Genomic DNA, 17,119 nt, shown 5'->3' with positions numbered 1-17,119 from the left:
CTTCAAATCATTGTCTTTTGGCCTGCATTTTTAAGCATATTTCGACAAATTTATTATCTCCTATCCAAAACGATCCAAACAACTGCATTGCATTGAGCACACAAGATAACAAAGCCTACCGTAAATAATTGTTATCGAAGTTTCACAAAATTAACCAGAAAACTTTCTAATACTAACATCAAATTTGATTTAGCACCATACAGAACTGGGATATATACCTATGATCTTGGGGAAGCAAGATAAATTGTTTCTAATGAAAACAAAGTTATTGACCACTTATTCTTGAAAAAAAGAAAGAGAATTGCGACGAGAACATCCTTCCTCTAATTGTAGGAGTTCAGTATGACCTATTAAATAAATATATTATTATGTTTTTTTTTGTTTTAAATATAAAATCCGTATCCTTTAAAAATTAATACCCAAATGCATTATCAACTATACATTACCTTTTTATTATTGTTCTTATTAATGATTGAAATTAATTTTGTGTGAAATATCATTTTGAATTAATTCAATCGATATTTTCTCTCTGATGCGTGTATTAGTTTAACTAGAGTATTGAAACCAAACATTCGATGAAATTGAACATATGTTGTAATAAAATTGTATTGAAATTAAATATAATTACATTTTACAAACAATAAACAAAATAATAACAATCTATGGTTGTTCCTCATACTCCACCGAGTCAGATTCTAGTTTAACCAACATTTCTAAATCGCTGAACTCTTTGGGTTTGATTCTGGTGTATTTATTCCTTTCTAACGCAGCTTTATATATCAATATAACAAAACCGATGAAGAACATTAAAAATACGAAATCAGGTCTCAACAAAACATCATCAAGTAACCACATATCACTTTTTCTTTTAATCATTCTTTTTTCACAAGGATCGAAACCGAAAGGATTCCAATCATTTGGCTTGTCATCATCATCTTTTATTATATGAACTGGTTGCGTGAATGTTGTACAAGTACTATCAGATGAATGATGTACAGGTGTAAGAACTAAAACACAGTGAGGACAACTAAATTTCGGACTCAATGTCAAATTAAATTCTCCAGTATTGAAAATTCTTCTTGTGTAAAGAATGGATTTTCTGTCATAGTCATATATAGAAAGAATCGCGCTACTTCCCCAAAGAGATCTTGGAACTTTGTCCATAAAGTACTGCCATTTAACATCAACTGTAGTATTTTCTGTACTATCTGTCATAATTGTGTCAAATTTTTGCGGTTTGACAAATCCTTCTTCAATTACATTTTTACGTGGCAAAATTTTTACAGAAATAGCGACTCTTTCTTTGTATTCTAGTAAATCAAGTGCCAGAATGAATCTCTTTGATTGGAAGATACAAGGGAACTTTATATCAAATTTTTCTGTCAAATTTATATCTCCTATTGACATTCTTCTTCCTTTTTCATCAATTAGCAAACAAGCAATTGTTTTATTGTAGATCTCTTTGTCTATATATGTTGCATGCAATGTAATGTTCTTACAACACTCAGAAATGATCGTTCTCTCCTTTATCTTGAAGTGTTTCGATCGACTTGGAAGAAAATTGTGGTATTTTTTACCAAATTTTTGTAAACTTCTGAAATAAAATTTTTTCATTCCATGAACAATGATTCTCAGTGACTTTAACTGGACAATTGGTATGCAACCAGTTGTTTTGAAGGATACTTTCCAGTCTCCCGTTGCATTTTCTCCGAAAAAGTCTCTAATTAAAACAAATTTTGTGTATTTTACTTCAATATCTTCTTGGATCGAATTTTCTTTAACATTCACTTTAGTACCACTCGGAGATTCGACATCTATCATTAAAAAGCCAACAGCATTGCTAGTTAGCTCGTATTCAAGTTCGACGGTTTCTATGAAATTTATATCGTCTTTTTCTATCGTCAAATATATATCATGAGCCGGGCTTCTACATTGGTATATCTCCAAGTTCAATCTTTCTGCTTTTAGAGTAGTTTCGTTTGGTAAATTTTTCCAATTTTTGGCCAAATTTACTGCTTTTCCTGCATTTGCTCTTCCGAAACCATGATAAGGCGAATGGTAGTAGCCAGCTTTGTTTTTAGTCCATGATGGACATGTTGGATCATTGATTGTGCTTGTAATAGCGAGAACTGCTTGAACATCTCGCCATGATAATTTTGGATTTGCTTCTAGCATCAAAGCTACGATTCCTGCTACTTGTGGTGCTGCTGCTGATGTTCCAGAAAAGTTGGACATGCACTTAAACCCTGTTGTTGTATATATTCCTGGAAGATGTTCTTCAGAATATGAGTAAAAATCTCGTCCTCCGCTTGGAGCATTAACCAAAATAGAATTTCCTCTTGAAGAATAAAAAGCTCGAGTGCCTTCATTTGTTGAAGCTGCAACTCCGATGACATATCTTTCACAATTTAAAATTTTGAAAGAAGTATCATCTCCTAAATGTCCTTCATTGCCTGCTGCAAACAATATAATTGTTCCTAGACCATTTCTCCCTGTTTCTATCGTATGTTCTAGTGCTTTCTGATAAACTTCGAGTCTTCTTGATTGCGGACAAAATGCTGTTTGCAAATCTTTGTTTAAATCACATGCAGGACCCCATGAATTAGTATTTACGTCAACATTTCTTATTTTTGATAACATTGATATTAAAGCTTTCATATTATGCGTATTTAAGTATTCGTCGAGCTTCATGCATGATATAGATGATTTGGGTGCTATTCCTGGCCCGCATCTACTATCCATTGATCCTCCGGCGAGATGAGCACAAGATGTCCCATGAAAGAAGTATTCATCGGAGTAATTCGGTTGTACTTCTTTACAGTATGGATCAGAAACAGCTAATGTAAGGCAAGATTCAGCAAAATTCCATGAATTTGCTTCATCATATTTTTTTGAAATGCTTGGATCAGATGGGATGCATCCATTATCAGTAACAGTAATCTTTATATTATTCCCATATATGTTTTGTTTCCATACAGATGTGATATTCAAATCTTCATTTGGAATTCCTGTTTGTTGACCTGTATTTTCTATGTAATATTGAACTGGTAATGGAGTAGCATATGTTTCACTATTTAATGTTGTTGGAAGTATTCTATTTTTGTATTTTTCTTTTATTAAATGTGTGAAATTTGAATCAATTTTCTTGCCTGTTGTGAATATCACATCATTTTCTGATTTGAATAGAATACTAGATGTAAATTTCTCCAAATATTTAAAGCTCGTTCTGTTGGTCAGATAAATGTATCCATTTGCTTGTTTCGTATGCGATTTATGCGAGTAGTTTATTTGATCATAGCTTATGTATACTTCTTGATTGAAATTGAACGATAAATCTTGAAAAAATAAAGTGAATAAATTCATTTCTTAATTATGTCAGCTTTTCTGTTTTTAAAATGTATTCTGCATGTAGCATTTCTCTAACGAAGAATCATTTATCATTTTTAAATATTCATTATCTGAAATCTCATTTCACTTTCTTTTTGATTTTTTTTCCTTGATTTTAAGGGTGCACCCGTATGTACGTTTATTTGAGAGGAGGAGGATTACCCTCTCAATTTTGAGGGATTCGTTAGTTTATTTTCTCGATGAATATGCAATAAAATTTGATTTTTACCTTATCAATATACTTCATATAATATACACATGTTCATGTAAAAACTTTTTTCCAAAATCCTCAGGAATTAAGGGATTTTTGAATTTTAAGAATTTTTTTCGAATTTTTTCGAAAAAAAATATTTTCAGAACAGCCTTAACGGATAAGATTTAGGAACAATGTTAAGTATCAAAAAGAAAGGAGGTCTGATATAGACAACATATATCGTTGAAGGTTGAAAAAATCTCTAATATTTGAGCCCAAAATTTCAAATTTTAATTTTTTGAAAAAAGAGGCCACCCGTATGTACGTTTATTTGAGAGGAGGAGGATTATATTTTTGAAAGGGTGAAACATTATGAATATGTTAATTATATAATAATATGTATTATTATAAAAAAGAAAAAATAAAGCACGTTAAATTTTTTCTTTCTTGATTTTTTACAAAATCTACTTAGAATTATGCAAAATATGACTAAATAATTATAAATTTCAAGTTAAATTTTAATTTTGATAAATAATTTAAATTTCAAAATATCAAGTTCAGTTCGACCATGTATGTAGTAATTCCTCAATAAAGTGCCAAAACCCTATTAAAATATATGAACATTTTCAACATTTTAATGTTTTTATTTAAAAATTTGATGGAATATGAGCTTCAAACAATTATTATGTAAATAAAAATAATTAAATATATGTATTTATTCGTATTACAACCGTAGTAAGTCGATTCTTCCTTTCTTCTACTGAGTTTTGAATTTGATTTCGAATTGTAAAGAGATTTAAAGGGAAAATACTAGCGGATAAAAACTACCTCCATGAAAGGGTCATAATGGAGTCAAGTTGTATTTTTTGATATTTTTTGCTTTTCGAGCCTAAATAGGTAGCCAAGATAATGCCTAAAAATAAGGTTCTAAATTCTGAAGTTTACATGATCCTCTCGTGTGCACCCTTAAATTTTTTGCTGATGCAGGAAACATTCTGAGTAAGGTTCAAAATTAAACGCCGAGAGTTTTGTCCACATAAATTTTAACATACTTTCATATTATATTCCATGACGTCTTAAATGACGGCATCTTTCATAAATTGATTTTGAATTAGTGAGTTAAACTGAAGCAGAATGTTTGATATCTTTAAATTATTAAAAATAGCCTTATCTTAGTGTTTCTGCTGTAATAAAACTAGTTAATTCCCCAAAACTAAGCTTTGCAATAATATTATATAAACTTCATAAATCTGTTTCACCCTCATTGTTGCTAACATTTGAGTGGCTGCTTTTATGTTTAGCATACAATTCTATGCATGCTAAAAGCATGTCCAATTTGTTAAAATTTCATTTATAGATGAATCAGCGATTCTATATTAAATTTTATGAAGCATATGCGTTAATAGTGTAATGATAACTTACAATTCATTGTTATTAGATTCCTTATCTTTTATCTAAAATAGAACTTCATGCGATTAAATCACGTTATTATATCATTGAATTGTGTGCAAAAAACATTTAAAAACATTTTATTTTTGCCATTTTTTCAATGAGCACAGGAACATATGATCATGAATGGTGTTCTAAAACACTAGGCGAGTTGATGAAGTGGCCTTTAACAACAAAGTTTAGAGCTCCAGTCGATCCAATTAAAGATGGCGCCCCTAATTATTTGGAAATTGTTAAAAATCCAATTGATTTATCTACAATCAAGAAAAAACTTCATTCGAATGAATATAAAACAGCAAAGGACTTTGTTGATGATGTTAAACTAATATACGAAAATGCTAAATTATTTAATGGGGAGAATTCGATGATTACATTCATGGCATGCGATATTGCTACATTGACACAAAAACAATACGAACAGAAACCAAATTCTCATGATGAAGAACTAAAAATAAAACTAGAAACTGCAGTAACTCAATTAAATGAACATTTGGCAAATAGACCGCCAGAACTTAATCGATCGGGACATTCTACAGAAAATATACCGCATGATGATGATCAAAATAAAATAAATGATGATGAAGATCAAAATCAACAAAATGATGAAGCTGCAACCGAATCAATGGAAACTGCAGATGAAAGTCAGCACGCTGAAGATAGTGAATAAAGCTATTATTTGTTTTTTTTCTTATTCTTAATAATGATTCAACTTTTATGTGTTATTTTGAATATAATATTGAATGTATTTTGTTTTTGTAAAGACTTATAAGACATCTGATTTAATAAAGAGAATTCTTCTTTGATAATATGAGAACTCAAAAGATGCATTTATGATATTCTTGAAGGTTTTCACGAGTACTATTAAATAACAAGTATATTGCTTTTAAAAAAGTGGTTTGAATTTTTATTTAACGTTAACTAATATTAACTACTAAAATGCTCATATAACATCATTTTGATTAAGGGTGCACCCGTATGTACGTTTATTTGAGAGGAGGAGGATTACCCTCTCAATTTTGAGGGATTCGTTAGTTTATTTTCTCGATGAATATGCAATAAAAATAAGGTTCTAAATTCTGAAGTTTACATGATCCTCTCGTGTGCACCCTTAAGAAAATTAAATTATTTTTATTTATTTCCCTGCTTTTAAGACAAGATTATTTTTTCCCCAAGAACCCTCCCCAGATTTTGGGTTTATCATCCAGAAACGGCCACATTAATAGAATGCAAATATATTTTGTTTTTTTAGTGTTATTTCCGAAATCTTTGTGTACATTGTTTTCAACATGTTTAGCATGGAATTATTTTCTTATAATGGATTAAAAAGATATTTAATGAGGTAAAATGCCGATTTCGGACTTTTAAAATTTTTAAATGTCCAATCAAGACATTCGTCGAGAGAAATACAATGAACTGTGAAGTGTCAACAAAAATTACATTGATTTATATGCTGCATTGTATCAGTTAAAAACGGAAAATGAAGAAGATTTAAGCTCAATTTACAAAATGATCAAAACAGAACTTATTGATTCAAAGAAATATCGCCCAGCATATCTTGTAAAAGATATTTTGGACTTCATTCCTTATAATAACCGCTATACAAAGTCATACTTGAAACTTGCAAAATTCATTATTGATGATTTTCACGTAACGACGGTACCTGATATTCCGACGCTTTCTGTGGTTCTTTTTGATGAAGAATACGGAATTAAATTGAGCAAAACAGAAGAAACAGAACAATTACTCAAAACCTTTTTAGAAAATCCAATCTTCAGAGCAATTATGAATAACAACATAGAAGCATTCATTGCAATCACTGAAAGAGAAGGATTTGATAAAGATCAAAAACTTCATAGCTACTTATATCCACCTAATCCCAGAGGATATTCATTACTTGAATTATGTTGTTACCACGGAGCAGTTGATTGTTTCAAGTTTTTAAGAACAAAATTTAACTCACCAATAACTCGAAAATGTCTTCATTTTTCATTTTTAGGTGGAAATCCAGAGATCATGAATGAATGTTTGAAAGATCAAAGGCCAGATGCAGATTGCATGGAATATGCAATTATTTCACACAACATCGATTTTGTTACATTCTTGGTGAATGAATACGATATGAATGTCGTTTTATATGATTGCGAAAAATATCATAATCTTGAATCATTATTAGTTCGTTTCGATCAAACTAATGATGTCGACAGATGCTTTATTTATTCAATCACATTTGGTCTTCCATCCCTATGCGAATACTTCCTTTCACATGGTGCAAATGTCAATGAAAAAGATAATTATGGAGAACCCGCACTTCATAAAGCAGCATTTAATAATAATAAAGAAATCGCCCAACTGCTTATTTCATATGGTGCAAACATCAATGAAAAAGGTAAAAATAAAGAAACCGCTCTTCATATAGCAGCAGAATATAATAGTAAAGAAACAGCCGAACTTCTTATTTCACACGGTACAAATGTCAATGAAAAAGATGATAATGATGATACTGCTCTTCATTACATAGCATTTTCTAATAATAAAGAAATCGCCGAACTTCTTATTTCGCATGGTGCAAATGTCAATGAGCAAGGTTATGATGAAGAAACCGCTCTTTATAAAGCAACACAAAATAATAGTAAAGAAATAGCCGAACTTCTTATTTCACATGGTGCAAATGTCAATGAAAAAGATAATTATGGCCAAACCGCTCTTCATAAAGCAGCATCTTCTAATAATAAAGAAACAGCCGAACTTCTTATTTCACATGGCGCAACCATCAATGAAACAGATAATTATGGCCAAACCGCTCTTCATAAAGCAGCACAATTTAATAGTAAAGAAGTAGCCGAACTTCTTATTTCATATGGTGCAAACATCAATGAAAAAGATAAAAATAAAGAAAACGCTCTTCATATAGCAGCATCTTCTAATAATAAAGAAACAGCCGAACTTCTTATTTCACATGGTGCAACCATCAATGAAACAGATAATTATGGCCAAACCGCTCTTCATGAAACAGCACAATTTAATAGTAAAGAAGTAGCCGAACTTCTTATTTCACATGGGGCAAACATCAATGAAAAAGATAAAAATAAAGAAAACGCTCTTCATATAGCAGCATCTTCTAATAATAAAGAAACAGCCGAACTTCTTATTTCACATGGTGCAACCATCAATGAAACAGATAATTATGGCCAAACCGCTCTTCATGAAACAGCACAATATAATTATAGTGAAATAGCTGAGCTTCTAATTTTACATGGTGCAAATATTAATGAAAAAGATAATAATGGCGAAACCGCTCTTCATAAAGCAGCGGGAAGAAATAGTAAAGAAATAGCCGAACTTCTTATTTCACACGGTGCAAATGTCAATGAAAAAGATAATAATGGAAAAACAGCTCTTCATTGTACAGCAAACCAATATGATAAAGATACAGCCAAACTTCTTATTTCACATGGTATAAATATTAATGAAAAAGATTAAGATGGAAAAACAGTTCTTGACATTGCAAGAGAAAAGTACCGCACTGGCCTAGCTGATTTTCTTGTTTCACATGGTGCTACGATTTCACAAAGTGACATGTAAAGCTGCACGATTTTTTTAAAAAATAAAATTAAAATTAAAAAAAAATTAAAAATTAAAAAATAACTTTTTGATCCTTTTTTTGTCGATTTTCTATTTCTTAAGGCTTTTAATTGTTCTTCCGCAACAATGATATTGTCCCTATGTTAAGAAATCATAATTTACAAATATAAGCATGCAAAAGTTTATCACTATCTGTTATTGGGTCTGACTTTCGAAATATAAATGCTATCTGATTCAAAAACAAAAGATAATATACTTTATCGTTCATACCACGAAAGCACTTCAAAGAAAGGTCCACATTCCTTATCTTTTGAGTGGAAATTTCAAAAATTTTGAAACATCCGATAAAAGACAAGGAAAGTAGACCATTTCTTTGTCGAAATACGAATTACTTCAGTATCAACATATTTATTCCAACTATTTCAGAGTGTAAACAAAACATTCATATTATTGATATTTTGAAGATGATTTTAGCAATTCATGTTTTTGATACTTACCTGCCATTGTTTTGTGAATGTTTGGAGTAAATTATAAAATGAGATCATATGATTGTTGTATCCGGGAGCATACTCCATTGTATAAGCTAGTTAGAACTTACTAAATATATGTTTGCAAATATTGGTCGCTGCTTATTACTACTTCTTTTATACGCAAGAATCAAAGCTGATATTTAAATTCTATTCATTCATTAAGAATGTAACAAAATCAAACACAAGTCATTCTATGAGTCCATACACACTATTACTATACTTCATATGCCAAGCACAACGGGAACAATTTTGGTCGATACCTTTGTTGTCGACGAAGTTCCCCTTTTCCAAAAGACTTGATAAAATCTCTTATCATCTTTCTTGAAATTAACTATATCTCCTTGATATTCAAAATTTTGAATTAAAATTAATAAATATTTATAATTAGGATTTATTTAATAAACATTTAATTATAATTTTTGATATATTATAAAAAATACTCGATAAAATCATATTTCATTTTCATTTCCAATATAATTGAGAGCAAAAAGTGATAGAATTTTAAACTAATATAAGGAATAATATTGCTATTGGACACTGCATTTGTAGTATGAATTCTAACACCCATGAATGGGGGTCAAGGTGGAATCACTTCTATCCTAATCGTTAACTAATGTTAACTACTAAAATGCTCATACAACATCATTTTGATCATGAAAATTAAATTATTTCTATTTATTTCCTTTCCTTTGAGACCAGAAAGAGGGAAATAAATTGCCACTTTTATAAGGTAATAGAATTCAGAATCGTTTATATTCAATTAAATATAATCGTATCTACTTTGAAATATAATCCTATTACTTGTAATACATTTGAAAAATTGAATTTATAAAATCAATGATCGAAAAAATTTTTGTTAAAAATATAATAATTTTGATAATCTTCTAATGTAGGATATAGATTTTCAAATAGAAAATTTGAATGTCTCGATAAATTACACTCCTCAAAATAAGTTGAATTATCGCACAAGTCAGTGATAACCCGCAAGCCTATAACTTGTTTTTCATTGATTTATTCAAAATTTAAAAATCGTCCGCTATTTGAATATTCTAATTTTAAAAGTATATGGGTGAAGAAGGCAACCATAAGGTAAAACTGAAACGCAATGTATTTACCCCAGAGGAGGATGTTCGTTTACACAACCTCGTTATGGCCTATTCTGAAGACTGGAAAACCATTTCTTCTTTAATGGGGACCAGATCTCCAAGACAGTGTCGAGAACGATATATTAACTACCTTGCTCCTGGATTGGCCAACGATAAATGGACTCCCCAAGAAGATCAACTTTTAATCGAAAAACAGAAATTATTCGGGAAAAAATGGATTCACATAGCTCAGTTCTTCCCTCGGCGTTCATCTGCAAACATTAAAAATAGGTGGTCTCAACTTGTAAGCAAAGGTTTAGCTTTCGCTCAACATTTTCATATTGGACCTCCAAAACCAAATGATGCTTCAGAACCAGAAGTTCCAAAACAAGAATTAGTACAGAAACCTCCTGAGGAAGAGAAAAAAGTCGAAAAAACAACTCCCCGATTATTTTCTTTACCTTCAATTCATGAATTTGCGAGTGGCAATGCAATATCCAATTTGTTTAATCGCAGCATATTAAGAACGTCATTTTTCTCAGGAAATAAGCAAATTGAACCTCAATTATTAACAGAGCAACCAGAAATAGACGATAACTCCAAAGATAAATCAGTTCAAAGGTTGCACAATTTCAAAGGCTTTACAGGACTTCTTTGGTAGGCAATTTTGTTGTAATTTAATTTTACGCCACTAATTAGATTATGTAAATTTGTATTTGTTATGATATTCATCTATTTTTTAATTTTTACTTTTAGTTATAGAGCCATCACAAAATTGATTTTTACTTTTTATGATTATTGAGTCTACAAATCCAATCATCTCAATCAACGACATAGAGACCATTATAGTTAGATGAGAGATCGCAAATAGATTCAATGCATTTGCGATCATCTAAAATCTCCGATCAAAGTAACACAACCAAAAATGGCCGAGAATTCAGAATTTGCTGTCAACGTATGTATCAAACAATTTTACACCATTTAATTTCTTATTATCGCAAATTATTTAGGATCTTTTTGTTAATTTTGAAATGGCATCGGTTCCGCTCAGAGTGCTCAAGATATTTGAATTTTTCAAAATATTTGGATTTCCAAACTACCTGAATATTATGATAAAACTATAATCAATCAATTCAGATCAAGCAAAGATGCAAACTCTTACAATTTCGCTGTAAACCTTTCTTATGAGGCAAGTATGATCAAATAAATGACCTAAATAGAATGTTTTTTATTATTTTATGAAATTATTTGAAATTTTACATTTCTAGATTGGATTCCTTTGTAATGGCCATATCCGAATATAGGTTATGCAATTCGTGATGTTTGTATACAGTGATTTACAACTTTCAATTAGGGATATGATTAAGATCGATAATTTCATATATGAAAAATCTATTATGTCCAACAAAATGATAATTGTATTGAATTCACTTCCCCTAGGAAAAGAAGATTTCCATCCATAGTCTTGACAACAATTTCAATATAATTAGAAAAAAAAATACCTGATGCAGAAGACATACCTGCTTTGCAATATTTTTACACACACGAAGTTTGCGCACATTGAGCCTTATATTGGCATTAATGTATGAATTTTGATTAGGTTCATGTATGACATGATAAGAATTGTATAGTCGAAAATGATTCCAAAAACATTTTATTTGATAATATACCTAAGCATGATGAATTTAATCAAAACATTCATCCAAATAAATTCAGTGAACTGCAAAATATCTATAAATATAACATCGATTCATATAATGCGTTATATCAGTTAAAAACCGAAAAAGAGGAAGATTTAAACTCGATTTACAAAATGATCAAAACAGAATTGATTGATTCAAAGAAATATCTCCCCCAAATTATTATAAAAGATATTTTGAATATTATTATGTATAATAACCGTTTTGCACAGTCATACTTGAAACTTGCCAAACATGCAATTGATGATTATAATGTTACAGAGGTCAAAAATATTGAAAGCGTTTCAAACGTCCTGTTTCATAAGGAATACGGAATTAAATTAAACACATCCGACTCTTTTTTTGAAAAAATTAAATTTGAAAATCTCGAAATTCATACAAAAAAGACAATTTACAGAGCAATTATGTATAATGACTTAGAATCATTCATTGTATTCACAGAAAGAGATGGATTTGATCAAAATCAAACACTAAAAAGTAGCTTATATCCGCAATCTTTCTATGGGTATTCATTACTTGAATTATGTTCTTATCATGGAGCTGTTGATTGTTTCAAATTTTTAAGAACAAAATTTAACTCAAAGGTGACTGATACATGTCTGGAATTATCATTTTTAGGAGGAAATCCAGAGATCATGAGCGAATGTTTGAAATATCAAAAACCAAATCAAGATTGCATGATTTATGCAATTATTTCACACAACATTGATTTTGTTACATTCTTGGTGAATGAGTACGATATGAAGATCTATTTACGTGCTTGCGTTTGGCATAATAATCTTGAAACATTTTTAGTATATTTCGATCAAACTAATGATGTTGATCAATGCCTTATTATCTCTACGATGTTCAATATTCCATCCCTTTGCGAATATTTACTTTCTCATGGTGCAAATATCAATAAAAAGGATAATAATGGATGTACAGCTCTTCATTATGCAGCATGTGAGAATAGTAAAGAAGCAGTTGAACTTCTTATTTCACATGGCGCAAATATCAACGAAAAAGATAATTACGGAGAAACAGCGCTCCATTATGCAGCAAGTAATAATAGTAAAGAAATAGTGGAACTTCTTATTTCACACGGTGCAAATATCAATGCAAAAGATAAAGATGGAGAAACTGCTCTTCATCGTGCTGCAAGAATTAATGGTGAAGAAATAGTCGATCTACTTATTTCACATGGCGCATATCAAAGAAAAAGATGAAAAAATATGGAAAAATCACTAAGAATATCCAACGGAAAGATTTAATGACAGTGTGTCAATTCAGAACAATAATTTTTTTATATTATTTACTTGTAAGATATGAAAATACTTTTTTTATAATGAATAGGTTACAATACCCAAAATATAAAATTCCGAATGCAGTTCCAATTTTTTGTGGATCATATTGGAAAACAGTATTATTATTATGCGATCTGAAGGTGAATCCTTTCCGCATATTGAACATTGAATAGCTGTTTTCTCATTATTATCTTTTGCATTAATTTTTGCACCATGTGAAATAAGAAGATCAATTGTTTCTATACGGTAATCATCTGCTAAATGAAGGGTGTTTTTCCGTTTCCATCTTTTTCATTAATTTTTGCCTAATGCTGCATAGTGAAGAGGTATTTCCCATTGTAGCAAATCTTACAAATATCAATAGAAGTTCTTTGTGAAACTCATTAACATGATTCGATTTATTAGTTCTATATTATAAAAATAGCTGTTTATTTTATTGGATTGAGTGTTTATTTTACAATTCTTGTATATTCAAATTTAATCTTGTGATTCATTCAAACCAACAAATTTAGAATTACATGAATTCCAAAATATGGTCACTTTTGAGACATTGTTTCGCTCCGTCTAGAAAGTCACTCTTTTTTTACATTTGTTAAGCACCATAAGAGTTGCAACAAAAAAATCACTACAATTCCTTTAGGTTTAATAATACCATCATATTCCGATCCAGGGAGCAGATCATTTATTCCAGGAGCATTTTTATTGAATTTATATTGAAACTCTGCTTCATTCATTGAAATCTTCTTTTCAACCAAAATTTCAACATATTTATCAGCTTGTTTAATGAACAAATTTTCATAAATTATACCCCAATTAAATGCATCTAAGATTGTATATAAATATTGCCCATATTTGCCTGTCAAGAAATTGATCATCTTTGAATTCTTTTTGTTAAAGCAAACTAAACGTTCGTCAGATTCTTTGCTTATAATTCGATCAGATATGCTTATTTTATTACTAACTGTGTTTTCATAAAAATTATTTAAACTTTCCTTTGTTTCCTCGTTTAATATGTACTTTTCTTTCAATCGATAAACAACTGTTTGATTTTCTTCATTTGGAATGTTGATCGACTGTAATTCCCATGATCCATAATTAAAATTGTATCTGACTTTATTTTGAAGAATGTCCTCATCGCATCCGAGATGTTTTTCCTCAATTAGAAAATAAGAAATCATTGGTTGCTGAGAAAGGAATGATTTGAAATGATTTCCATTGTTTATATTTTGAATCATACTTGTGAACGACTTTGATGCATGTTTTTTAAATAAATGGCCATAAAAAAATAGAAGCAGAAGTATTAAAAATGGAAGCGCACGAAATGCAACCAACATTTGGAATTATGGAAATTTTATTCATCAGAATAAAATTTGATTGAATTTTTTTGGAAATTTAAAACAAATTCTTATCAGTATTACACTTTTTGAATGAAGTCAATAAGGTGTCAAAATGTTTGCATTCTACTGCAAAATTTGTATTTTTGTTATAAAGCGCTCGAAAAAGTTTCAATATGGTCACAAAAATATACGTTATTTGTGAGAGAATTGTCAAATTTTTCTCTCATTTTTTTTCTGAATATTAAACGCCCAAATTTGAGTCATCAACAATGTTATCGTGGTTGTATGATATGCATTTTTTAGTCTTTTCAATATAATTCTTTCTGTAATTATGATTTTGAGAGCACATTGAAATTCTATCAAGTGTTGTTATTTTCACAAAAATACACCTTTTGAAATATGAAGTTTATACTAAATTTATATATTAATACATACAAACATATATTTTTTATTAAAATAACATAATATCTTCTATATAACGATAGTTCTTGACAAGAATATCCTTCAAAGATGTAAACAACTTGTTAAAAATCATGTTATGACTTGGAGCAGCACTAATAATACTAGCACATGCACGACAAAAGTATTCAACAACATCGAGATTCATACTTTCAACCATTATAAGAAGGATTTCTGATATAATTTCAGAAGATTTTATCTTTGAAAAAGAAAACTCATGCTGCGCTTTTTCAATGATAGAATCCCCACATTGATTTAATATTGGTGGAGAATTTTTGATCATTTGAGAAATTAATTTCCAAAAATTGGCTTCAAGTTCTCCATGACCTATAAATTCTACTGCAATGAGTGTAGCTCTAAGTGGTATATCACTTTCACATATATTTTCTGGATAATGGCCTGAAATAGACATTAATATTTCGATACAAGAAGCCAAAATGTCTTCATCATCAGAATTCTTCAATACTTCGGAGAAATGCATTGCGATGTTTGCAATTTCATCACAAAAAGGAACATCGCACTTAGAAATCATTTCAGAAGCTAAATAAACATATTCGACGTACAAATTAATATCTGTATATGAACAAATAGTTATTTCTAATATACTTTCAAAGAAAGAACCAAATAAAGATGAATGAAAAACTTCCATCCTTAAAACAAACATTCTTAGAAGGTAAACAACGCTTATCCTATTTTCACCATCATTACATTCGTATATCTCGATCATTCTAAACAATCTTTCTTCACTTGCATTGAATTCTCCATTAAAAAAATCACCTAAAGCGAAAAATGACATTTTTTGAACATAAAAATCTTCATCTGTAGCCAATTGTAGGACCAAATCAATGGATTCTTCACGAACAGAAGGACAAGAATGAGATAATGCAACTAATGCACATATTCCATCACCTCTGGCTTCTGTTTCCAAACTTTGGATAATGAATTCTGAAAATTCATGAGAATTAGACATAACAGGTAAGAAACAATAAAGTAATCTGAGTTTATATGCGTAATCATCTACTTCTTCAATGAAAGAAAGCACCTGATCCTTCATTTGGCCCCAATTAGTTTTTGATGTTGTAACTAGTATCTCTTGTGACCATGTACAGAGATCATCTATAAGAGGATCCGGATTTGGTATACTTATGCGTTTGAGTAATGCATCGATTATGATTGGTTGTAGATAAAGTCCGGATGATTCATCGTATAACTTGTCAATACATGAAGTTGCGATTACATCTTGGTCAGATGTGATCGCATTTGCTATGAATTCGGCACATGTCTCATCATATGTCCTGATGTAACAGTATGTGCATATTTCAACGGCAAATGAAAGTCCTGTGATGTCAAATGAGCTGTAGTTCTCGAATATGACAGGTAACGCATGCTCCATGAGATACTGCATATCGTCTTCTATATAGTAAAGTATAGTTTCGAGAGCATGATTTTGTAAATTCGAAGTGATTAGTTCAGAAAGGGGACTAAGAAGTTCTACTGGCAATGTCATTGCTAACTTTTGGAATTCTATCAAACAGTCTAATGCTGAATCTACTGTTTTTTCGTTTTGGTAAAGATTTTCTATTAAATTGAGAAATTGATCAGTATAATCTGATGTGATATAATAAATTATATTGCAAATAAGTCTTGCTGCAAATATTGAAAACTTTTCCTTGCTTTCGAGGAAGATTGACGAAGCAACTTCAAAAGCTGTTTGACTGAATGCATCATAGTAGTCTTCGCTGATACAGTCAGTGTAATTAACTGCCATATTGCATAAAGTTGTTAAAGAAACAAAACGAATGTTGTCTTCTAAATTTGTATCTCCTAAAATATTGAATAAAACTAATGGAAAATCATCATATGCCTGAATTAAGTCATATAGTTGCTTCATGGATTCATCAGGATTCTGCATTCTAAGGAGAGCAATGGTTTTTTCATGAATTTCATCAGACATTTTGATTAAAATCTTGGAACAATTAAGGGTGGCTTCCGACCAAATTGTCACTTTTTAGCCCAAGTGAGAAAATTTCGTAATTTATAACCAAGTTTTTTAAAATCTATATTTAATAAAGATTCTATTTTTCTTATTAAATTTCAAAAATGAGGGGGTT

The 17,119-nt window shown here is 30.1% G+C and overlaps 6 protein-coding genes across 6 annotated transcripts, besides 3 other annotated features; 4 read left to right on the top strand and 2 right to left on the bottom strand.

Moving 5' to 3' along the window:
• Window positions 1–544: 544 nt before the first annotated feature.
• On the bottom strand, window positions 545–3,363 carry TVAGG3_0931330 (proprotein convertase subtilisin/kexin-related family; the record flags this gene model as incomplete). The annotated part of the gene is made up of 1 exon (XM_001318969.1): window positions 661–3,363. The coding sequence occupies one exon, from the start codon at window positions 3,361–3,363 to the stop codon at window positions 661–663; it is 2,703 nt and encodes a 900-aa protein (XP_001319004.1).
• A 143-nt stretch (window positions 3,364–3,506) lies between these two features.
• Window positions 3,507–4,546: a mobile genetic element.
• Window positions 4,547–5,129: 583 nt separating this feature from the next.
• TVAGG3_0931310 (acetylation-dependent protein binding) lies at window positions 5,130–6,018 on the top strand (the record flags this gene model as incomplete). Its single annotated transcript, XM_001318970.1, has 1 exon — window positions 5,130–5,696. One exon carries the CDS (start codon window positions 5,130–5,132, stop codon window positions 5,694–5,696), a length of 567 nt encoding a protein of 188 aa, XP_001319005.1.
• Window positions 6,019–6,098: 80 nt separating this feature from the next.
• Window positions 6,099–6,147: a mobile genetic element.
• Window positions 6,148–6,535: 388 nt separating this feature from the next.
• Window positions 6,536–8,509, top strand: TVAGG3_0931290 (myotrophin family; the record flags this gene model as incomplete). Its single annotated transcript, XM_001318971.1, has 1 exon — window positions 6,536–8,509. One exon carries the CDS (start codon window positions 6,536–6,538, stop codon window positions 8,507–8,509), a length of 1,974 nt encoding a protein of 657 aa, XP_001319006.1.
• Window positions 8,510–10,199: 1,690 nt separating this feature from the next.
• TVAGG3_0931280 (RNA polymerase II transcription regulator recruiting protein) lies at window positions 10,200–10,951 on the top strand (the record flags this gene model as incomplete). The annotated part of the gene is made up of 1 exon (XM_001318972.1): window positions 10,207–10,887. The coding sequence occupies one exon, from the start codon at window positions 10,207–10,209 to the stop codon at window positions 10,885–10,887; it is 681 nt and encodes a 226-aa protein (XP_001319007.1).
• Window positions 10,952–12,039: 1,088 nt separating this feature from the next.
• TVAGG3_0931270 (protein of unknown function (DUF3447)) lies at window positions 12,040–12,738 on the top strand (the record flags this gene model as incomplete). The annotated part of the gene is made up of 1 exon (XM_001318973.2): window positions 12,040–12,738. A coding segment is annotated over one exon (699 nt), but the record flags the coding sequence as incomplete, so codon positions are not given.
• Window positions 12,739–15,000: 2,262 nt separating this feature from the next.
• Window positions 15,001–16,962, bottom strand: TVAGG3_0931260 (armadillo (ARM) repeat-containing protein family; the record flags this gene model as incomplete). Its single annotated transcript, XM_001318974.1, has 1 exon — window positions 15,001–16,962. One exon carries the CDS (start codon window positions 16,960–16,962, stop codon window positions 15,001–15,003), a length of 1,962 nt encoding a protein of 653 aa, XP_001319009.1.
• Window positions 16,963–16,988: 26 nt separating this feature from the next.
• Window positions 16,989–17,119: part of a mobile genetic element that runs on past the window's edge.

Source organism: Trichomonas vaginalis, chromosome I (assembly GCF_026262505.1).
Source record: "Trichomonas vaginalis G3 chromosome I, whole genome shotgun sequence".
NCBI lineage: Eukaryota > Parabasalia > Trichomonadida > Trichomonadidae > Trichomonas > Trichomonas vaginalis.
Note: the sequence above shows the minus strand (reverse complement) of the source record. Positions and strands in the feature narration are given on the sequence as shown.